Source organism: Pseudopipra pipra, chromosome 16 (genome assembly GCF_036250125.1).
Source record: "Pseudopipra pipra isolate bDixPip1 chromosome 16, bDixPip1.hap1, whole genome shotgun sequence".
NCBI classification, from domain to species: domain Eukaryota; kingdom Metazoa; phylum Chordata; class Aves; order Passeriformes; family Pipridae; genus Pseudopipra; species Pseudopipra pipra.
In genome coordinates this window covers 7,642,648-7,666,279 of record NC_087564.1, presented here as the reverse complement: position 1 = coordinate 7,666,279, position 23,632 = coordinate 7,642,648, and the positions used below count along the sequence as shown (strand labels likewise).

The following is a 23,632-nucleotide window of genomic DNA, read 5'->3' as shown; positions in this document are numbered from 1 at the left end:
TTTCTAACCTTGAACTTCACAGTCATTCCAGTCCCTCTGGAGCAAGATCTTTGTCTGTGCAGAGTGGCACCAAAGTCACTTTCTAGGAAGGGCACCACTCTCACTTTACAACCTCCCTGCTAAGAGCTCAGCTTGAGACAGGCCAAAATCAACCTGAGAACTTTTAGGCTCATGCTGTGACTGTTCTGTTTGAAAGCTGCAGTTAAAAGCTTCCAAGTAATCCACTTGATTTCTCAGAAACTACTGTGTTTGACATTCTGTCTACAAGTGATTTGGGTTGAGGTGATTGAAAAGCCTGTTTCTGTTGGTAATATGTAAGAAATTTGGGTCAGCTGTGGAGATTTGCAGTCTTTTCCCTAGTTTCCATTTTACCTGCAGTAAACCAGGCAAACTTTGCTTCAGATATTCTAGCATGGGTCTGAAGAAGTTTTTATCAGTTATTTTTGCAGAACCAGACAGGAAAACGATTAACAAAAATTAAGTTGCTTACAAAAGCAGGTTATGGCAATGTGTACACAAATATACTTTGCGTACTTAAAACATACAAAGCAATTTGCAAGTGGCCATGGGTGACTGGCTCTTGCCAGAGGCTGGCCCAGCACTGCCTTTGAAAATGCTTTTATCTATTTGTCATTGGAGTTTTTTGTTTTGTTCTTGTTTTTTTCTTAATGTTTAGGAACTCACTGGTAGGAGACTGTGTTGCTTTGTCTATGGGTTTTAACTTGGTGCGAAGGAACTCGGCCATCTCTCTGTCTTCTTCTTTCTCCCTGGTGGAAAGAAGGAAAATGAATGTTGCAGAAATGAGAGTTTTCTCTGTAAATGGGACAGTAAAAGCTAGAGCAGCTAGGATCAGGTCACTAGTAAACAATTAACTTCTTTATTCTTTTTAGAAACACTTAATTTTTCTGCATATTAAAAAGCAAAATATTTACCTAAATGAAAACAGTAACAAACTTCTTGTAGAATTGAGAGGGAATTTTCCCCAAGGTTCTTTACTTGTCTCTGATAGCACTGAATTCATTGTATTCCCCAGTCAGCAGATTGAAGCTGTAGTGGATCACCTATTTTTAAGTTGGCCTCCCAAGTGCTTCACGTGCTTCCTGCCCAAGTGAAGCAGAGGATACTTCTTGCTGTGCTTGTGCTGTATGTTAAAAGGCCTGCTTAGACTAAACACTGGATTTCCTGGTCTTCTGCTCTTCGAGGTTATCAAACCCAAGTATGTTTCTCTTTGCCTGAAGTTGACAGCATTAGGCCCAAAATAAAAGGACTGTGTAGTATTAGGCTTGTGGAATCTCACTCCTGGTTCTTACCGTAATCTTTCTACCTCTGCATCGTCTACGAGGAAATCTCTTTTTTGTACCAGCCGATGAATCTTCTGAATCAGTTCATCCTCTCTTTGTTTCTCCATCTTTGTTTTTTCTTTTTCTGGTCAAAAACAGAGAAAAGAGACTATTACTTTGGACACTGCAGCTGCCCAAGAATGAATTGCTGATTGAAGCCAATGGTTCTTCAGATATGAGTGGCCAAACCCCAGCAAGCCTGGTCGCTGCCTCTTTGCTCTCTTCCACTTGCTGCTGTTAAGCCTGATCAGCTTAATGGTCTGAAGACCCCACGGGGCTTGCCAAGCCTACTTTTAACATTAAATTACCCTGCAAGGCATTGCTTTCAATTTTTTTAAAAGCTTTGGCAAGAAAACAGTCCAGGATGCTTTGTTAAAATCCATGGTACAAACTCTCTCTGACCTCAGGGGAAATGAGATCACACCAAAAGGAACTATTTCTCTGCATTTCAAGACAGGTTTTGGCTGTTGACTATAACATGTTTTTTCTACTCTGGTAAGGCAGGAGAGCCGCAAATCCACACAAATAGCACCAACTGTAAACCGTGGAAAAATAAATGGAAGTTTATTTTCCCTGTGCTTCAAAAATCTGAGTAATTAATATGTATCCTTGTTAATTGGCCAGTCTGTAATGGCTAGGTTGTCTATAAACAACAATATTTGTGACATGAAAGATGTGCCTGTCACAAATGAAGAGTTTTGAATGTTAAGGATTACAGAGCTGTTCTTTTAGGATTATGAAGCTAAATGCATTTAAGGCAGAAATCTTCAAACCTGGTAAGTGGAGGAGAGATGAGAAAGCCAGAGGCAAATCTGAGCTCACAGATTTGCTTAAACTGATGATTTTGATTAGCTGTGAAGACACTTTGCATTAAATAAAGAATTTTGGTTTTGAGCAGTAGAACTGTGTTTAGAAAATTTTACAATTCAGTACAATAAGAACTGTGGGGAGAAGGGCAAGCTGCCTGCAGTCTGCATCTGAGCTATGTTATGTCTGCTGATTTAAGCTATAAGATACTTTAAAAACAGCTAAATGGATCAGACACTTGAAAACAATTGTTTAATACAGCTTAGTTTTGGACCATGGGCTTCAGGATGCTTACTGCTAGGAATTTCTGCAATAAATTCATTCCTTAATAAGCAAGATAAAAGCACCCTGAGTATGTTTTTAAGACAATGGAATTCATTAGTCTCAGTTTCAGAGTTGTACATTTGTAATATAACCTGAGATTTCATTGCCTAGGATATCTTTTCTGTGGTTTATCTTTTAGAAGTGATAAAGGAAGGTGGTTATTGACTGCTATGAAGATTTAAAGGCCTCTACCTTGTTACCTAGGGAGAATTCCTGTAATTAATGCTGAATTTGTATCTGAAAAAAAAAAGAATGCTCAGAAATCACTGCTTTTTCTTGCTTTGCCTCTTATGTCTATGGAGTAAGAGCTCTCTTCACTTCTGAGTAAAAGCTACTTTCTACTTCCTTTTCCTAGTTGAGATGTGCTCTCTCATTATATCCTTTGTGCCAAATATATGCAATCTGAACTGTGGGAAAGTACTGCATATTCTGTGTACTAAAAGACTGATTCCATGTCTACTGAAATTGGCTGACCTGTGTCTGCTGAAAACAAAGAGCAGATCTCTATGGAAATCCTGTATCTAAGAGCAAAATTATGATGGAGATACTGTGAATTAACCCATTTCTGGAAGATGTTTTTTCTAGGTTAGGCATGTGCTGTGTCAGCACTTAGTGCTGTGTTACTGCCAGCAGCTGCTTTGTCTTTGTTAAGACCAAGCTATTCTTGTGATTCTGCCTAAAGATGCTGCTGCTGGAACTGCACATACTTGATTCTTAAGTTTGCTGAGGTTTGCAAAGTGCTAAGGAGAACCTGCTGTTTGTGGATCTCTGCTTAAGGCTTTGTGACTGGAAAATAGTTTCTAAAAGATTGAAAAAAAAACCCCAAGCAACAAGAACACCAAAAGAATGAGAACTGGTCAACCCTAACTGTAAGTTAAAAGTAGGGCCAGGAGAGCTTGCAGATTTGAAGAGGTGAAGCAAGGGGCATCATTCATAGGTATTTTCTAGGGTTATAATAATCCTTTCCATTTAAACCAATTATGAACCCACAGTGCTATCAAAAATTTAAAATATGTCCCGTAAGTAACTAAGAAGTATAAAGAAAGAAAAAGTAAGCAATGTTATGAATCCACTTCTGTTGGATGCAAAGCAGGGCAAAAGTTCTTACACAGCTAAGAATGTGTGGATTCAGAGTAGACCTGTTTCCTATGAGTGATTTAACTACAGGTGTGACAAGGAAAAAAAAATCAATCACATTCACAGTAGTGATTATAAATCCCTCTCCCTTCCCCCTTTTATCTGATACCTCAGCACTGCCTTTTCTAACAATCTCTGTGCCCCTTGGTTCCCTAGAGAGTGCAAGAACTAAGGAAATATGCATCTTGAGTGATATTTGCAGGGTTGCTGCCATGGGAGCAGTGAAATACAGCATGGAAAGAAATTTAGAGGCCAGGAGCTGAAGGCTGGGCAGGAAAATGGGAAGAAAAAGAAAGGACTAGAGGAAAGAGGTATGAAACTCAACCTTGGTGGGAAGAAATTCTATTGGGGCAGAGGTGGGTGATGCACGGGAGGGATTGGTGTCAGGAACACAAGTATTATCCTAATACTGATGGAGATAGCCATTACCTGGGATTGCTACCAAACTCTGCAGCTCTTTCTTAAGGTTCATAATGTCTTTGCACAGCTGGATGTCATCCATCCTGCAGAAACAGAAAAAGCATAATTTGGCATTTATCTATTTTGAGATCTTGTGCTGTGGGTGAATGTCCTCCATGGTTGATGTTGAATGTTTCAAATCCTTCATGTGTGCAGAAAGTCCATTAATGTTAAGACACAGAAGACAGCTTAAAAAGAAAATAAATTGTAACATTAGCAGAAACTGCACCTTCAGTTCTAATTGAAACTGATACCTCTCCTGAGAGCTGCCATACTGAATTATCCCCCTGGAAGGTAGCACCCTTCAGCATTAGCTTCCTGGCAAATGTTTTATTTTAATGTCTCATCCATATTGGCAGCCGAGGCTCAGGTGTTGGCTCCAAGGGCTGCATGAGGGGATTCCATTTTGAAATCACACCCAGAGTATGAAAACCAGCCTTTGGGATCAATTGTACATTCTCAACTTGGATGTCGTCAACACTGTCCTTGCCCAGGGGTCTCGGAGTTCTTCTTTCCCAATCCTGTGCCTGAAGGGTGGATTTGCCTGTTGCCTGAGTACCTGAAGGCAGCTGAAGTGCCATCAGAACATGGGTTGTCACTGTGGTGTTTCAAGAGAGCAGAGCTGAGGGACTGGAGTACGTGAGACTGAGCACCCAAAGGATAAATGCAGCCAAATTATTGAATTAAGTAAGGAGTGGAAAAAGCAGGTGTTTCTGGCACAAATAAGATTTTAATCACAACCTGGGAGCTTTTATTCTCCCTGTTGCCTCTGCACAGAACACAGGTCTCTGCAGGGAGCTGTCCTTCAGCTGCTTTGCTCATGTTAGTAAAACATGTTCCTTTTATTATTTGTTGCTTTGGTTAACTCTGTCTTGCCTGCTCTGCTACTTTCATTGTGCTATGACAGCTATTCCTGCTGCCTTTTTACCCCTCTCATCCCAAAATATGACAGTGGAATATCTCTCATAATAATCCTTATTGCTGATCACTTTTCCTTGTTTATGTACCCTGGCACCTCCACTGAGGATCTGCTCTCCCACTATTCATCTGTCTTGGAAGACTCAGTTTTATTGGGAAGATCAGCATGTTGGCCTCAGGGCTAGTGCCTGGTTCACTGCTGTATGTGTTTAGGCAGAGATGATTTTACTGATTACTATTCTTACTTAGGCTCCCCATATTATTCATGCTCATCACAAGCAAAGCCTGTTTTACTCTTGAGATCCATCATGCTAAATGGTACTGAAATTACTTTTATCAATTAACAATATTAAACGCTATCCTCTCAGGAGAATCACTACACAAAATGTGCTGGGATGTGAGCAAGCCTCAAAGCTCCTTATCTATTCAATGTTCTTGCAGTTTGGATGTCATGTTAATATATTTGAGTGAAGTGACCATGGTTAGCAAAGATGATGTTTCTTGGCAAGAAATGGTCAATATTAAACTGCTGTATTCAAGTGATATTTAAGGGCCAGACTCTCAACTAGTCAAGAGAACAGGGAGTTCTCCATGATGGACAGAGACAGGATTTTTTTTTTCCTTCATTGAGTAGATTTGGTTTCATTCTGGGAAGCTCTGAAAGATACTAATTAAAATATTTTACTGTATCAGTTTGGCTCCCTGCCTTCCTTAGGGAACTCCCAAAAGCTAATGGCACTGCTCTTCTCCGAGGATTTGCAGCAATTTAAAATATCATTGGCAGTATGTTCCAAGTGAGCAAGATCATTAATGTTCAGTAGTCCCTACAGTCCCTGTGCCCAATTTCTGGCAAAGGTAGTGGCCTTGTATTGCAACTGTAGTTGCACTTCCTCCCCATTATTTTGGCTGTATTTTGTAATTTGACTGCAGAGCATGGAGCTGGTACTCTCCACCTATATTCTTAGTACCTTTTTCCTGAGGTCTAAATGTTGTTCCTGCCTTGTAATTCACAGGAGAGAAGTAAATATGTGGCCAAAGCACTTAAGGGCTGCAACAGCTCTGTGACAATCTGAATTCCAAAAGTCATAAGCCAGATGACCTCTCCAGAGCCCCAGTTCTGTAGGCTAGTGCATTTTGATGACGGAAAAAAACTAAACCTGCCATCTGTACCAATCCCCTTAAGCACATGGGACATCTTTCTTCCCATCTGTGTCAAACAGCCTTTGTGTTTCATCCACTCCATGGTGCCAATTAGTGGAAAAGTAAAAAAAACCACCAAACCAGATATGGGACCAAGTTAAGATTTCATCCATCTGACTTAACGAAAGCAGGAACTATAGTTGCCTGTAACTATAAACCACATGCCACGTCTGCTAGCAAATAATACTGAATGTAGGGCTCCAGTTGCTGTTCTGGGCAAGAGTCACCTTGTTGGCCTCAAAGAAAAGGGAAGAAGAAGAGCTCCTGGAAGGAAAGCTCTTGGAAGGCCATTCAGTCTGTACAGGTACTATGAACCTTCCTCTCTTTTCCCCCTTAGCTCTGGTTGGATGTGAGCAGTTACAGGAGTCTCAGGAGAAGTTAATGCTGCTTCTGAAAAAATCCCAGTGGATTTCTCATTTGAAAGCTGGATACTCATAAGGGTTTGACTGAGAGCGTATTTGTATAACTGGCAGACCTCTTTAGGAAGTAAAAAGGGCTTTTGGAAATCTTAAGGGCAGCAGCAATCTGCAGAATAGAGGAAACAAAACTGCTTTGGGTCCCTTAAGCAATAGAGAAGCTGGAGAAACAGCTTCTCTGATTTTGCAGCACGTTCTCTCCTACAAGTCAAATCTATCAGTGCAAGACAGGCTGGAGGAGAAGTCACACAGACCATTGTCCAGCTAATTCAAAAGCACTGTTACACTCCCTGTGTACCTGGTGCTTTCTCAAAGGAAGGCAGCACAGTGAGGTTGTTGATCTGTGCAGAATGCAACAGCTTTTCCCTACAGATCCAGCATGGGAAAGGGACTAGAACGGCACCTGCAAAGCTGCTGGAGACATTTGCATAGAATTTGCAATATACAACCAGCCTTTGCTGAGCTCTGTTCTCTGGAATAGATAATACACTCTTTCCAGTCCCTGTGAAATCATTTTTCACATTGTAGAAAAAACATCAGTGCACCAAAAGGCAGTCACAATATGGCAGTTTTTTCCTCCAGAGCTGGGCTTTAAATGTCTGCCCAGGAATCTTAAACACATGAGTTATGAGTATGATAAAACATTTCTCTTCTTAAGAGCCCAAACCCATTCCTGGAGCAATTGCAATAGTATTGAACTAGGGATGAATTCTCAGTGTGCTTTCATGTATTCCTGACACGCTGCCTGCAGTTCTGCTTTTCTCTTTGTTGATGGCTTATTGCAAAACACCCTCTGTATGCCTGGAGATACCACATAAGTACATATTATTCTCTTCTCTCTTGGTATTTCGAGCTATATCATCAAAACCTAAAAGCTGATTCTCTGTTTGCAAAAAAAAAAAAAAAAAAAAAAAGATAGCTCATAATGAATAAACAGCCTAAGCAAAAGATTTTCTAAACATGTCACAAAATGACAGGAAAATAAGTGGGTCGGAAGAGTCTGCAGTAATCTGGCACAGTGACTCAGCCCCATTCCATGTTTCTGTGGTCCAGTAACCAGGAGAATGCTCCGGGCACTGTCATTCCCATATAATCCACAAGTGAGGTGACAGCATGAGCCACCTCTGCTGTGCACCATCTGGACTGAGGGGGAGCAGGGCATGGAAACAGGGAGGAGACCTCCCATTCAGCTGTGCCTTGGCAGGTCTCAAAGGCTGTGGAAGATAATGGGAGGCAGGACTTGAAACATTCTGTACCAGACACAGAACAATTGCTTTGCTTCAACAGAAATTATTCCTTAACAGCTAAATTCTTCTAAATTCTTTTTAGCCAAGGAAATAAAACAAATTTTATTACCCAGTGTAAGACCTAGGTACCATCTAGAGACATGGATAGGAAAATAGCAAAAATTACAGTAAAAGATTGTAGGAAAACCACTAAACACTCACCTTAATGGTCAGCTAAAGAAAAAAAGGTGTCCAACAAGGCAGACAAATAATTAATACTTGAGAGTAAGAACTATTAATAACAGCTACATAAGCATCAGGTATCTTTTTCATTGATTTCAGGATGAGCAGAGCAGTTCAGTGTGTCTAGAGAGCTTCTGCCTTTGCTGAATGACTTTCAAAGCTACAAGTAGATCTGTGATCCCTCTAGCATGACTGTGAAAGGAGGTCTGAGATTCTTTTGTTTTGTTATTGCATTAAAGGGCTTGAAGTTAAAAAAGGAATGTAGAGCAGTTTTGTTGGTTTCCTTCCCTCACTTCCAAGAGGGTTTGCAGGCACTCAGGTTATTTTTAGTTCTGTTTTAATATATTCCTGTCCCAGGAGTAAAATGCTTGTAATTGCTGGAGTTTCTGAAGACTTTGATAGTGTCAGTTGAGGAGATGGCCTAAGAATCAAGTGTCGTGCTAAGTCACAAGTTGACATGATTATGTTGTGTCTGAAGAAGGTCTCAACACAGAGGTAGGAAGATCATCTCCTTGGTGGTGTCACCAACAATTATGCTGAACACCAGCCAAGAGCAGCCAGTAGTGACAGAGAAATTCAGGGGACTGAGAGGTCTGTAGAAATAAAGAGATTTGCTAGAGACAGAGATGGTGATGTGTTGTCAAGACACAGATTTGAGGGGCTCCAGTGGTGGCTGCCTTTGGGGACTGCAGGAGTTTAAGGCTTTGCCAAAGCTGTGGGGAATCTGCAATGCTGAAAGTATTTTTGGAATACAAGAACACAATAAGTTTATGGAATCATAGAATTGTTAAGGCTGGAAAATATGCCTTAGATTATAGAGTCCAACTGTTAACTCAGCACTTCCCCATGTCCCCAAGTGCCACATCTACATGTTTTTTGGATATTTCCAGGGATGGTGGCCTCACCACTTCCCTGGGCAGCCTGTTCCAATTCCTGATCACCCTTTCAGTTAAGAAATTTTTCCTAACATCCAATCTAAACCTCCCCTGGTGCAACTTGAGGCCATTTCCTCTTGTCTTGTTGCTTGTTCTGTGGGAGAAGAGACTGATCCCCATCTGATGCCCTTCTCCTACATTTGACTCCATTTTGTCCCTGTCAACTCAGCTTAGCTACTTAAAGCTTCTAATTCTAAATCTGCGAAATCACAGGCAGCACTTAATGAATATATAACACGTTGTTTGAGTCATTATGATGTGTGTTTATCACCTTGTTATTTAGTTCAGCACCTGGTGCTGCTCAGGCTGGAAGACAAAGAGCTGGCAATGAAGGTAACAGATTGCTGACCAGCCTGCTTGGCAGGTCAGGTTACAAATCAGAGTCCTATGATTAACTTGTACTATTAGAGTACGTGTGTCTAACTTCTCTTGTTAAAAGTGCTCTCTGCTGGAGGAACAGTGGATGGAAGCGCTGGACCACAGCTTGCAAAGTAATGTTGTAATTCAGTTGTCGTTTCAAAGAATTGAAGATGGCATGACTTGAAAATTTCAGTCCCTGGAGGGTCATATTTAAGGCATATTTCCCAGAAATTCAGAACAGTGTCTAAAGAAGCTGTCTGTTTTTCATTTTCACTGACATTGCTAAATTCTCTTGAGCTTGGCCATCTCCTCTGCCAGCTATGAAGTTTGACTGTCAATTGCAAGAGGAACAAGAGGAGCTTTCCTGAAAATGCCCCCCTGTGGAGGGGAATATTTCTCCACAGGGCAAAAATTGACCATGTTAATTTGTCTAAAAACACACAATAGAGAAGTCAGATTTAAATTCACAAGCATCTAACCTTTTTGCAGTAGTGTACAGAAGACTGCATGTAAAAGCACAGGGCAAACTTCTGTGCCTGGTTCATTTATATTGCCTGATAGTTTCCTTTTTTGTTACTAGGCACCACAAAGAGGAAACTCTAGGTTTGGCTGTGTATTGTCTCTAGGAGAATTGATTATAAATTTCCTTCTTAATCTGCCTCCATGTTTGACCTTTTCTTATTTTTAAAACCAGAAGAGCAATCATTTGTTATCAAAGCTGAAAAAAATACAAAGGTATCTGGTATAAAATTAAACACTGAAAGTCCATATCAGGACTTTACAAATCAGTATAATCTCCTAGTTATAGCAGAAGGCAAGTGAGAAAGACCAGTGAAATACCACAGGGCAGGAGTTGCACATTATTACAGAACATCCTTGCCTGTAGGAAGACCAACTGTGCAAAAGGATGGGCCCCAGTAATTGTGGATACTGTATACATATGATGTGTTAGGATGGTCTCAGGGGACACAATTGATTGTACCATCCACTCATGCAAACCAGACCACAGGTAGCTAAGAACTGGGACACAAAAAACAGTTTAGGATTAAAGGTTACAATTGGAAATACAGTGCTAAATTACTGGACTGAAAATGACTGCAATGAAAGAATAAAGCTGCTCCCTTTTCTATTAACAGCATTTTGTGACAAGCACAACATGTATTCAATGTAGAAAATGCTATTTAAGGAAATTCTCTATTAAAGAATTATTTTTCTATCTGTCTAACAGAGATGATGATGAAAATTCTTTTATATTTTTTTCTTTTTTAAGACATAAACATCTCAGCTACCAAGTGGTAAGTCTACAATTAATTAAATACTTTGCTAATTATATGCTTATCATTATACACCACTAAAAAAAATGCTTTTCCTTTCTGAGCACTTTAATGCACCATTTTTACAGCTGAAAGTGTAATGTCATGTTTTCCTCTGGGGTTGGTTTGTTGCTGTCAAACAGGGCAAAGGAGATGGGTCTGCAGAGAGATCAAACTGAACAAAGGCATTTTTCCTTCCTCTTCGAGAGCTGATCTCTATACTTTTAGCTTAAAGTGCCTAGTCCAGGACTACACAGTTCTGTCCAAGAACTTGTTCTTGAGGATTTCAGGCTTCCATGTGAAGAGCTGGGAGACCCTCACCAGAGCTGGACCTTCCAGGAGTTCCCAGTTCTACAATGGGCACGCTGACATCCTTGAGGCTCCCAGATCCATGGCAGTCCCCTAGAAATGCTGTCCCTAATCTCAGAAGCCTCAAGCTTTGACCATCTGACAGCTTTCAGTACAAAACCATGTTGAGCCATTTCCCACCTTACAGTTTCCTGGTTATTTCCTCAAGGAATCCCGATCTGTGCAGGTGAGACACCACTGCAGTGTGTTTGGGATGGGGAAGGTCAATGGGGACGCACTGTCCCAGCCACAATTTAATCCTGTCTTGCAGAAGAGCATGTGCCACACCTGGCTGTATCCATGGCACAGCCATGGTATCCCTCACACAGCTGGACTTGGTGTTTTCCCTGTGTGTTTCCCTTGGTGTTTTACCTTATCTTATGAAGCTGACAACCTGACATGTATATTTATTGAATAATATATATCATCACAAAACTGCCTTCTTCTCTACAGCATCCTGAAGTGCATCCTACGTTTCTAGAGCAAGATACAATCAGGGGAAAAAAACTGAAGGAAATCACAGTAAGTGATACTGTATTGTTAAGATTCTGGAACTGTGAAGGAGAAAAGATGTATTACTCCTTTCCATGAAAAGACGGTTCTTATCAGAAAACACTGACAACAACTCTATTCATGAACAAAAATCTGTTTTTGTTGGGGTTATTTATTTGCATTCCAGTTACAGCAAGGTGTCTACTCAGAGAAAAGCATCAGATGCTTTACCTGTAAGTAAATAGTCCTAAGAGAATTCCATGCTTAACCTTAGATGAGGGAAAATTGTTAATATACAGTACAAATGAAAAAGTAGCAAAGAAAGAGTCAAAAGTACCCAAGAAAGCACAAATCAGAACACCTGCTTAGCAATATATAACCAGCAACTTACCACTGTTATTTACATTTCTGAGCCTCTCCTCCCTCTCACCCTTCCCCAGGGTGGTGCTCAGTTTGTGGCACTGTTGCCACATGTGGCATTAAGCCAGTGAGAAATCATAGCTAATGTCACATTAGTGAGATGCTAGAAACAGAGATAAAGTATCTGGTTGAAGAACTAATTAAAATTTGAAATTAACTTTTAGTTCACACAAAGAGAGCAATCATTGCTGCTTTTCCTCACTCGAGAACAGAACACTCCATGTACACAGGCTCTGCAGTAGTGTATTACTTTCTGAGTTCAGCCAGTAATGAGAGACTGTTTCCTGTTCCCACTTTTTGTCTACTGGACTTATTGCATTCATTTAAATTAAAACATAGAGTTTCTAAGTTGGTTTATTTAAGGTTATCATCACCAAAGGAATTAACCTCTCACTTCTGCAGTTCTTGTGTAGTTTGGTGTTGCTTCCCTTTGCAGTGGTTGCATAAAGCCAGGCAATCCACAGACATTCCTTTTTGTACTTAAAATACCAGTGTGCTGTGTGTACTGCAGGAGACATAAAGGTGAGACTCTTATCTGACCTCTGTGGATGTGTTACTGTTCTTAGAAGGAATATGGATTATACGTTTTTCTCCATGAATTTGCCCTAAGTTTGAAATTCTACCATTATACCCAATAGCCTACAAAATGACCATTATCTCACCTCTACTACTACTAGCAATGGATGCATCAATGTCACAGCAGTAAACCAGAGATTTATGGGTTTTTTGCAAACTGGAAGAAGAAAAAATGGTTAAAAAGGCATGTAAAAAGAAAGTAAGGCTGACCTGAAGCAAGGAAAAAAAACTAAACTAGGGATTAACAGTGTACTCTGGACAGGTAATGAAGCTGTGGGACTACTGGGATGAGTTTATTGCCAGGGCAAAGTTAAATTACAACAAACTAATCTACATAAAAGGTCTTGGATTTCAAGTAAGCAAAGATAATAGTGTAAAAAACATGAATAGATCTATGGAGAATTTGGATGATGTAGGTGTTATAAGCACTCCGGACAAGAGGGAGTCATCTAATAATGTGTAGTGAGAGTGTCCAAAGACAATTTTAATCCTGCAAAGTCAATGTGGCAGTGAATTTGGCTTCTTCATAGCATTAGTTTAGTAATGTAATGACCACACAGACATTAAGCAAATATTTTGTTATATTGATAATATTTTTACAGATTAAAAAAGTCTAACGAGTACAATGTTTTCAGTAATTGCCTAAAGCAACCTAATAGTGCTTCCTGTTTAATATCTTCTATTCCCTACATATTAAAAAACTGCCATTCAGTATCACCTACATGGCAGAAATAACCATCCCAACACAACTATCACAGGTGGAAGCAACTTCCACAGTTTCAGTTCAAGGTCATCCAACATAGCTGGCTTCAAGTTTTGCTTCCCATCTGGAAAGCCAGCAGTATCAGGTCCTGGCAGATTTCCCAAAGAAAGTGTTTCATGATGGCAGTGGATGCTGTTTTATAGGCATTTTTCACAGGCATAGGCAGTAACTGTGGGTGATGTCACCTATACTATTAATATTTACTGGGTCCAAACATGCTACTGCATTTTAAAATGCATGAATTTCACACTACAAATGATTTTGAAGTTCGGTTTTGATCTGATTTGTATCACAGAGAGGTCTGAGGTTTTGCTGCCTGTCTCTGTCAGCTGAACTGAGTTAACACATGCATTATCCATTTTTACAATCATGTCTTCCAGCACAGTAGATTTCCATGCCCCCAGTGATGTGAATCCTACACTGCTTCTGAAGGCACACACATCCATAGCAGTAACACATTAAATGTGCAACAAAGAGGATGCTGCCTGAGCAGCTCCCTCAGCTTTTGGATCTGTTATCTCACCGGGAAAGAGAAAAAAAAAAAAAGGAAGTGGGGCAGGAGAATTAGGAAGGAGGATAGTGTGCATGTTCTGAAGTGGTATGTTTGCTTTCTTTAACAGCACAGACAGATTGAACACTTACAGTTTGACCCAAAACTCTTTTTATAGTGAGCATTTTAAGAAATAAGCTGAGAGAAGCCTGAGAAGCAAATGAGGGGGAATCCTGGCAAGCTATAATCTGGTGCTTTTCCGTACATATTGTCTCCTTCATATCAATACATGCAGACTTCTCAGCTATTCTAAAAATAAACCCAGAAGAGCTGGAGATAGCATATGATGGCTTCAAGCTATATTTTCATTTCCTGGGCTGTGGCTGGAGATGGTCACAACAGCTCCTGGCATAATTTTATGAAATTTCATAGAATCAGAAGCATTGAAGGAGAGATGCTACAAACAGCCACAATTTCTACATAACATGGACATATCCTGAGGAGGTTCATCCTAGGCACTAAGTGAGGCAGGGTCTCAGGACAAAAATAGGATTTGAAAATGTAATTACAGACCAAATCACAGGGCATCTGCTCTGCTGTGACTGTGGCTGCCTGAGCTAAAATGGATTGTGCAACGTAAATTGTGGCATTACCTAATTGAGGAAGGCTTGATTTTATAATCTGAAAATTGTTTCCATATAAACTTCAGGTAAATCTTCATAGCAAGCAGGTATTCAGCTGGAAATAAAAATTTCTTTTTATCCATAAAAAGAAAACCAAGAATTATCAGAATGCTGGTCTCTTTTATAGTATACACTACAGGAAGAACCATTGCACTGTGGTATACAGCAAACATTCTGTTAAACAGATAAAAGAGTTCAGCTGCTTCCCTTGCTTTTCAAATCAAAAAATTTCACAGGACAGCTAAGAATATGCTGTCACACATCTAATTTTATTGAGCTCCACCCAGCAGAATTAAAAAGCTGTGTTCTGCAATAAAGAAACATCACAAATTTGAAAAACAGAGATGTCAATTAGAGTTTCTGTACTGTATGTTTTTGTTTCACTTCAGAGTTCCGCAAAGTCACACTGTTTAAATGTATCTTTATGTGATCACACTTTGTCTTTAAGCACTTTAGTTTTTTATTACTGAAATGAGGTCTCACATGATGTATACTGCACTAGAAAGGGATTTTCACTTCTCTCTGCAAGGCAGAGACAAAAGAGTGTACAAAGGACTGCAAAGCAGAAAAATCACATGTATTGAAACTGCATGGACATTTCTGCCTTAACACTTCTTGCTGTTTCACTTTTAAACAGGGTAAAACTTGTTTCCAATGTTCTCAGATTGTTTTTTCTGTATTTTGAGGAAGTTTTTTTTACTAGAGTGGTAGGCAGACTATGGCAATATCTGTATTTGTCTAAGAGTAAACACAAGTATTCCCCTCCAACAGTGAATTCTTGGTCTGTCACTATAAAACAATATGTGTCGCTCTGTGGGACTGGGGACAGCACATCATTTGTGGGCCTGGTACAGAGATGTGGTGAAATTGCAACAGATATCTTCCGCATTTTAAAATAATTCTGATGGATATTAGTACATGTGTGTGTTGTTCACCAGCCAGGAATGACGCAATTTCTGGAAGCTGTCAGCAGCTGTCTGTCAGATTGTTTCATTTTCAGAGCTGTGCCCCATAGGCTGCACTGAGGTCAGGTTTGGACAGGAGTACGTGGCTCTTGGTGTGCTCTTGGGGTGATCTGAGCAAGTGAGTGGTTTTATTGAAGAACAGCTACAGGGCACGTGCATTTAACAGCCCTGCGTCCAAATACTCCCCCATTTTCATACTGGCCTTCAGGAACCATCTCACCATTGCTCTGCGGCCTCCCACGAGAGCCAGGAGCACTGGAGGTGGTTGCTGGAAAAGCACATTTTTTGAAGGCCACAGCTGGCAGCCCATGGCCCCCTGTGCCACACAGCCCAGCAGACAATAAGGGCAGCGCACAGAGTTTGGGAGGAAGGATAAAAACTGCCCCAAGCTGTTGCGGGAGGGTGTGTCAGGGCAGGGTCCCTGCAGTGCCCCACAGGCAGAGCAGCCATTTTGTGTGGCTCATTTTCATCCCTGAGGGTGAGAGGTTTGCACAGCCTTGAGTGGTTCTGCAGTGGAAGGGCCCGACGAGGGACTCCTTCTAAGTTTTAAAAATAAACTGTACCCCTTAGTAAAAGAATTTTTGCTGCCCTTTCCCCTATTTAGCCAGAATAATAAAACTGCAGGCAAGTGATGTATTTTTATCTGGTGATTGACTGCAGTATTACTGAGTTACTGTTCCTTACTGTCCAAATCTCTTTCTAAAGGTGGAAAAATTCTTCCTGAGGAGATTAACCTTTCTGTTGATGGTCCAGAGCAAAGACCGTGAGTAATTTTAATATCCAGTACAGCACAAACCAACTTGCTTATTCACAGTATGACTTGCAAAGAGGTGGAGGGAAATTCAGAAACTAAAAAAAAACCCCAAGTTTTGATGTTTTAACTCAATTACAGAAACGTATGTGAATTTTTTTTCAAATGTAATTGAAATTTTCCTCACTTTGATTTTGAAAACTGAAAATCTGGGTTGGTTGAATTAATGGTATGTTTGACAGACACAGGCTAACAGAGACACAGAGCCTGCTTGGATATGTGTGAGAAAAAAACCCCTACATATAGTTTTGTCTGGTTTTTTTGAATGCTACTCTGTTCCACTTTTTAAGCCTAAAGCTATTAAATCCTTTTATACTTAGGTTTAATTCCACTGCCTGATTCTCAAATACTTTAGAACTTGCTTTGAAATAATGATGATTAAGTATCTGGCTTTTTTTGCTCCACCATCCCACTCTTTATTTCACCCTGACCGAGTGACTCTTCTAGCGATGATGAACTGTTCAGTAAAGATTTTATTTAGATACTGAAGTGTCACCAACTGTGAATGCCGTAATGTAACATTTGTGGAGTGACGCATGAGCAACAGGTTTCATTTTATCCCTTTTGTTGTCCTACAGACTTCATTAATCAGGCTGGACAGGGCTCTGAGCAACCTGATCTAAATGCAGATGTCCCTGCTCACTGCAGGGTGTTGGACTAGATGGCCTTAAAAGGTCCCTTCCAACTCAAACTGTTCTGTAATTCTGTGTTTTTCTAAGGACTCCCTCATGTAGAATTCATATCACTTGAAGAGAGACAGGTGCTGTACAGATCACAGCTGAGGAACTGCCAGAGAGAACACTATATTATCGATGATCTCACATAGCAGGAATAGGTTTTACTAGTTCACACACAGAAGCGTGAAAACTGCAAACCAACTCCAGGGCCACTGAATATCTAGAGCTTGCTAGGGTTTTTTTTAATTTAGGTTTGTTAGGGTTTTTTACTGGCTGATATGCTATCCTGGAGCAGTTCTCTGCCACATGTGTTTTGTTTGGGCAAAATGCTGACATAACAGTTTAGGATGTGTTGTTGCAGAGCTGTTTTAAACATCAGTACCAGTGAGTTTTATTATTATCCCATCTTGATCTTCTTTGTGCATCTTCTTCAAGGAAAACAGTAAATTCAATTAGCAGCCTTAGAGCATGTTCCTTTCATGGACTGAATCTGCATCACTCCGACACGGGAAGAGCTTGCTGATTTCCAGCAGCATCAGGTCTAGCTTGCAGTGTTTTGTTTTCTTAGTGTTGAGTGTGAGTATTTTTAAACACAGTGTCTGTGCCGTGAAGAGTTGTGGTAGTTGCTGGTGTGTGTAAGTATTGCTGACAGGCTCTGTGTGCCTCTGACAGGAGGGAGCCATGGCCACTGTTAGGGTTGGTGACACATTCTGAGCACAGCTACGACGTACTTTCTCCCAGGAGAAGCAGGATTTGACTACATGTGAATAAAAAGATCAGTCATACAGACAGACAGTGAGAAGAATGAACCATTACTTCAAAAAATGTAGCTAGAAATGTAAGCCGTGGCTGGATGTGTGATACAGAATTATTTCATTGTGTCCATGCTTTTATAAGAACTAAAAAATGCCTAGTTTAACTCAAGAGAATTTCTATTCTGTTGCTAACAGCATGAGGGGAAAAAAAGGAGAATACAAACATACCACACATTTTTCTCTATTACCACGTGTGTGTTTTATCCCTTTTTTTATGATTGAAGAAAAAGCTAAAGCAGTTGCAAGAACTAAAGAGATGTGGTTCTCATTAAAGCTGGTCTGGAACTCCGTGGCCTGAGCGTAGGTGTAGTGCTGCTCGTTAGCAGCGTTCAAAGCCGAGTCTGCCTCAAACCTGTCTGAGGCGGCTCGGTTTCTTGTGGTTGGTTGTATAGGTCATTCCCAGGAGAATCTAGTCCTGTCAGAAGAAATCAATTACTAAAATTCATGACCTACATACAGACTTCTGGTCTTGGGACAATTGCATTACTTCAGGAATCAACTGGAAAAAAAAATATGGCCACATATAAAGTCTTCCAGGACATGTTTATGTATTAGAATGTATGTAATTGCTTAGTTAAACAAATACAAATCTTGGACCACTGAGGTAACCATGACTTGTGCTGTTAATCTCAGCAAGAAGTCACTAAAATACATTTGGTATTAAAACATGTTTGTCATTGAAGACAAATGCAGCCAAGTCCCTCTGTCAGTGTAAATTGTCCAGCATGAAAGGCAGGAAAGAATAGGTGCTGCTGTATTGCTTGGGTACCACCAGCAACATGCTTCTCTCTTGTCAGGAATAAATCGCAAAAACATTTTCAAAAATCAGATAAAGTCAAATAGACTATTTTTTTGGCTCCTAAAAGCTATTAAGGGAAGCATGTTCTAATCCTGGAAGTCTTTGTTAGTGAGAGAGGCTGCTTTTACTTTCAGACTTGATGAACCAATATGAAGAACTTGGCTGTTGTAAATGGGTGCAGAAAGATGGGAAGCCTACACAGGGTGGGAAAAGTCATGATCAGTGAAATCCTCGTTTGCAGGTAGAGTCCCAGTGCAGAGACAGATGCTATCTCACCACTTCATTTGGTGGCATTAACAAATTGAATTTAACTGCCTCAAGGATTAATGAGCACTATCAGGATGTTCTGCCACAGAGCAGGGAGCAGCTGGGCTTGAAAGCTGTGTGAATATCCCTGCAAAAGTGGTCATCTTGGCTCGCTGCAGCTGAGGGAATGAGAGGGTCTGTGGCAGTGTCACAGACCTTGGTCCCTCTTGCTGAAGACAGTGATGGCAGCAACAACCTTGACTTTCTGTGACTTAGAAAGGACAGACTGGGGCCATCTCTGGCAGTGGCTGCCTCTGTCCCTTGCCTGCTTTGCCAGTACCTGGGGCCAAGCCTTGTGGGGCCTCTGATGCTCAGAAGAGCTTTCCTGCCTCAGCCAGTGAACGGCTGGGAATGCTCCTGGGCAGCTCCAGGCAGTGTGTTAGGAGGAGACTTAAGGCAGGAAGGGAACTGTTGCACAGTATGAACGTCGGTTCTATTCCCCTTTCAATAAGCAATCTCTTCTGTGCTAAATCCCTTACTCAAACACCTGCTAGGCAATACAGAGTAAAGAGTGGGAGCATGGGGAAATGAAAAGAACAGACTGGATACCAGAACAAACAGAACAATCGCTCTCATTCACTGGGACAGTTTATTTCAGCACTTTGTTTGACATAGAAAATGTCAGGAGAAGTGCAGGGTCAATGATGAGGCTTCTTCTGGATTAAATTTATGTACAAGCCAATAACTAAGTAGTTATTTGACTACCAGGAGCAGGTGTGACAAAACCTTTCCTGTTTACTTTATTTATACCACTTCAGCATTATTAAAGGTCAGTGCCACTATTACCAGTCCTTATCTCCAAAGGTGTCTAAGCAGTGATTCTGGGCAGAAGTCTTCTGGATAATACTCAAAGACAGATGTCTGTGCTGTTTGTGGGTGTGGTTTTCGACTTCCAGCAGTGCAAGTCAGGGCACTAAAATTAACCTCCAGGTGTAAGAGACGAAGTACTTTGTACTTTAGCGGGACAAAAGAGCAACTGAATTTTTTCAGACTACTGAAGCTTCATTAACACCAAGGGTCTGAGTTCAGCAGGTTTTAGATCTACTGAAGTTCTTGGACTGTCAGCAAAGGTATTAGTTTCTGACCTCAGATACTCACAGACAGAGGAGACTTCAAAATAATATACTTCTTATTAATAAGTCAGTTCTAATCTTCTAAATTCAATTATTTAGGTATATAAACCTACTGGCTTCATCATCAGAACTGAATTTATATTCTTGAACCTTCAGTGAGGATCCTATTCCTGACCTTTTTGGCAGTTTTGAGAATCTCTCTTGGAGTATTGCTATTTAATTTGATATATCACAATGTGTTTTGTGTTCATAACTTAATGCCTTCCATTTAACAAATGTCAGACCTTGGCTGCTATTAGTGCAGCACACAGTGTGCTCTCTTGCAACATGAACTGTCTAAGACCACTAATGAAGTGAGGAATAAAGCCTGAATTAGGTTACACTGTGGAAGGTCCAAATCCCCTACCTGTTGATATTTTGTTCAGACAAATATCCTTCCCACAAAGGATTGAAATCAGGCATGAAAATATCCTCTCCAGACACATACTTTGCTAAAGGTTCCTTTTGTAAGTAATAGATCTGCAAATCGTGCTGAATAAAAAAAGTAATTTCCTTTGCAACTACAAAAATCATTTCCCAAAGGCATTTTGCAAGTGCTCACCTAACTGGGATGCTCTTTATCTTTCTCCCTTTTAAATGTCAAGGAGATAAAAGTCTTCTAAATAGCACTCCTTCCTATTTTGATTAATTTTGCATAGTGTTTTCCCAGAAGTATTGATACTTACATAAACCTGAGTTCTGATTCTCTTCTGACTAAGACTTCCCGAAGTCTCTGGATCTTTGCCATCTCAAGCTCAATTTCCTCAGGCATCATTGTTGTTTCAGCCATTGAAATGATGTCAAGTTGATCTGTGTGTGAAAGCAGAGAAAATGAATTAAGTTAGTCAAGCTGCCTTAATGGTGTTTTTTAGGAATGTAAATTAAATCACAAAGCTATCTGATCATGGGGAAATTAATACAAGCAGTAAAAAATATTCTAGCTGAGTGCTATGTTGACTGGTTTTCTCTACTGTTTTGCTTATTACTTTCAATGTGACCATTTTGAAGTGAAAGAATCCCTAAGCCAAAGTGACAATCATTTTGTTAGTCAGACTTTGTCACACCTCTAAGGAATCCCAACCCCATACATAACTACAGCTACAGCTGTCCCCACCTGATATCACCCAAACTGAAGAAACAGCTGCAAAACTCACTCTGAACAATTACTTGCAACTCTGAGGAGTCCTATCTTGGTGCAGACAGTGTAAACAAGATGAATGTTTCCATCTTTAATTCTTATAACCCTTTATGCCATTCCACTGTCTTGAGCAAGAGCTAAAGCCCAGCCCCACTAGAGAGGAGCCAAGGCTGTGACTGGAAATGATGTAGGGCCTAATCCTGCAAGGGGCTGAGTGCTCCTTCCAAGGGCATTGAAATCAGCTGAAGAGACAAAAAGCACTTTGTTGTAATTGCTTGACAACTGGTAAGGTCAGGGTGCTCCTATGATTATTTCTCTATAATTGATGTATTACCTCTAGTCCAGAGAGAAACACAGCTATGAACTGTGTTCCCTGAAGGTAGAAGGATATGATTTATATAAGCTGGGTTTGGGAGAGGGCAACTTGGCCTCTGGAAAACCCTATTCTAAGGGTTCACCATATTTGACCTTCCTGTTAAACAAGAATTTAGAGACTGAAAAATAGAGTGCCTGCCTGTTTTGGTACCCAAATGGAGAGATATTCCTGAAAGAAGGTCTGTTTCAGCTGTATTGATTTAAAAAAAGGCAAAATGGAGAGGCCAAAATGTACTCAACATGATTATGCAGAAAATAGAAAACAAAAAGCATCAGAAAAAAAGCTGTTTAATTAATTAAGAGGAGACAAATTCTGAAGTCCCTCATGACAGACTAATCACAAAGAGCTGAGAAGAATTTCTGACAGAAACTTGGAGTAGGAATGAAACTACAAAATCTCCACACACACAGCCCCTGCATGAGCTTAGTTCACAGAGACCTGTTCTCCCAAAATGGAAGCTAAATGAAAAAAAAGATATATACTATAAAGAAAATACATTTCTCTTGAATTTAAAAATATATAAAATATATTTTTTTAAGTTATCCTGCTAGTATTGTCTGAAAGTTTTGGCTTCACCTGTTAATGAAGAAAGTGGGGGAAAAGAATACTAAAAATCACTTTTTTTCTTCAAGATAACAGAATCTTAAGGAAAAAAGCGAGACAGATTTTGAAACGTCTCTCATGAGAGAACAACCATTTTTCACTGGTTGTTTTAAAACTCAGATTGCAAAAGTGGTGTGTAAAGTAAGGTTATCTTGTGTGTCTGAACACCCAAATGCTGCCTGTAGAAGATTGATTCTCCTATTAGAAATCATTGTGACTGTTGGGGTATATTTAGTTGATGTGTAGCCTGGATGTCTTGAGGTTTGCATGGGCCCATCTCTCATTTTCACTGCTTGCAGCACAACTGGCTGTGGTGCAAATTTATTTGCCAAAAATCTAAGCAGGAGATAAGAAGTTATTCTGATGCTATCATGAATTAAAACCAATAATACTGGTAACTCAAAAGATAAACCATAAATATATTGCACATACATATATATTACAAAATTAGTTCTCAAGAGCACAGAAAACAGAAAAAAAAAAAAAAGAAACTAATTTAATTGCACTCTGCAACTCTAGCTGTAAATTCCCTAGGGTTACCCCTTGGGTCAGGTCAGCTACCATACTGTGAGTTCAATAATTCAGGAGAGAAACCATGAACAAGCCTTATGCCCTCAGAATGTGCTTAAAGCCAGCACAAGAATTAGTGTGACAAGCAGAGTCTACTCTGCCCCCCTGCAGCACAGCCTGAGATCCTCCTTCACATCCCACTCAGTGTGTGCTGGAACCAGAGAAAATATTTTTGAGAACAATCCAAAATTATGCAGTGTTTTCAAGAGAATCAGAAATGTAAGCAAGGCAGCAGGAGCTTGAAAGAGAAGGGAAGTGGAGATTGTTAGATATTAGTTCACAACTTGTCTGCAAACTCAGAGATGTAGCTGAACAATGCAGCAGAGCACAGGGGTGAGGACACTGCCCCTGAAGAGGAGGTCGGGATTCCCCTTGACACCTTCACCACCCTCACAAATCACCAGTCTGTGTCTGAATTTCTCTTCTAAATGGTGGATAACTGGCCTATCTGGCAGCAGCTGTGCTGAAGGATAATTAATTATTTTTCATAAAATGGTTTGAGCTCCTCCATTCAGGAAGACTATGTTAACATCACTGGGCCTTTAAGTAAAGCTTTAACTCTGTCCCAGTGAGGAATGACACCTCTAGTGCTTTGAGACATGATTCAGAAGTCTCTTACCTTTTCATAAAAGAAAGAAAATAACATTTCATTTTATTTAAAGCAGACATGCAGTAGTCAACTATTTTTGAGCATATGTTGTTATTAAGCTTTTTTACTGGTAATGACACAAAATTCATAAAGCAAAAGTGGAGACAACACTGCGATCAGTCACAGTTAGTGACAGTATGAAACTGTTTTGTGTACTCTGCAATCTTCAGGATAATTTTCAGTGGCAAAGAAACAAGTAAAATAATAATACTGCATGCACAAAAAGATATTAGCATGAAAATAATTACTATATAGAAATAAAATTATCAAGCTATTACATATAATGAGAGGGACTAAAGAAGTAAACCTGAAGTTATTTATGCATAATTTTGCTTCAATTTAAATGCAGACTGGTATAGTT

General features: G+C 40.1%; 1 protein-coding gene and 1 long non-coding RNA gene across 4 annotated transcripts in view; one reads left to right on the top strand and one right to left on the bottom strand.

Moving 5' to 3' along the window:
• BMERB1 (bMERB domain containing 1) overlaps positions 1–23,632 on the bottom strand; it is a 49,388-nt gene that overhangs the window by 3,939 nt on the left and 21,817 nt on the right. The window contains exons 2-5 of the mRNA XM_064672875.1: positions 20,622–20,745; positions 4,038–4,111; positions 1,311–1,425; positions 685–767 (exon numbers count right to left, since the gene is read on the bottom strand). Coding sequence (XP_064528945.1) covers positions 685–767; positions 1,311–1,425; positions 4,038–4,111; positions 20,622–20,745 — 396 coding nt within the window. The remainder of the gene's footprint in view (positions 1–684; positions 768–1,310; positions 1,426–4,037; positions 4,112–20,621; positions 20,746–23,632) is intronic.
• LOC135423060 (uncharacterized) overlaps positions 2,835–23,632 on the top strand; it is a 37,021-nt gene continuing 16,223 nt past the window's right edge. For 2 of the 3 annotated variants that reach the window (XR_010434696.1, XR_010434695.1), the window contains exons 1-4: positions 2,835–3,919; positions 11,480–11,548; positions 13,658–13,875; positions 16,121–16,178. This is a non-coding gene — a long non-coding RNA (uncharacterized LOC135423060). Of the gene's footprint in view, positions 3,920–11,479; positions 11,549–13,657; positions 13,876–15,619; positions 16,040–16,120; positions 16,179–23,632 lie in introns of those variants that run through there. The other variant, XR_010434697.1, reaches the window with a different exon arrangement.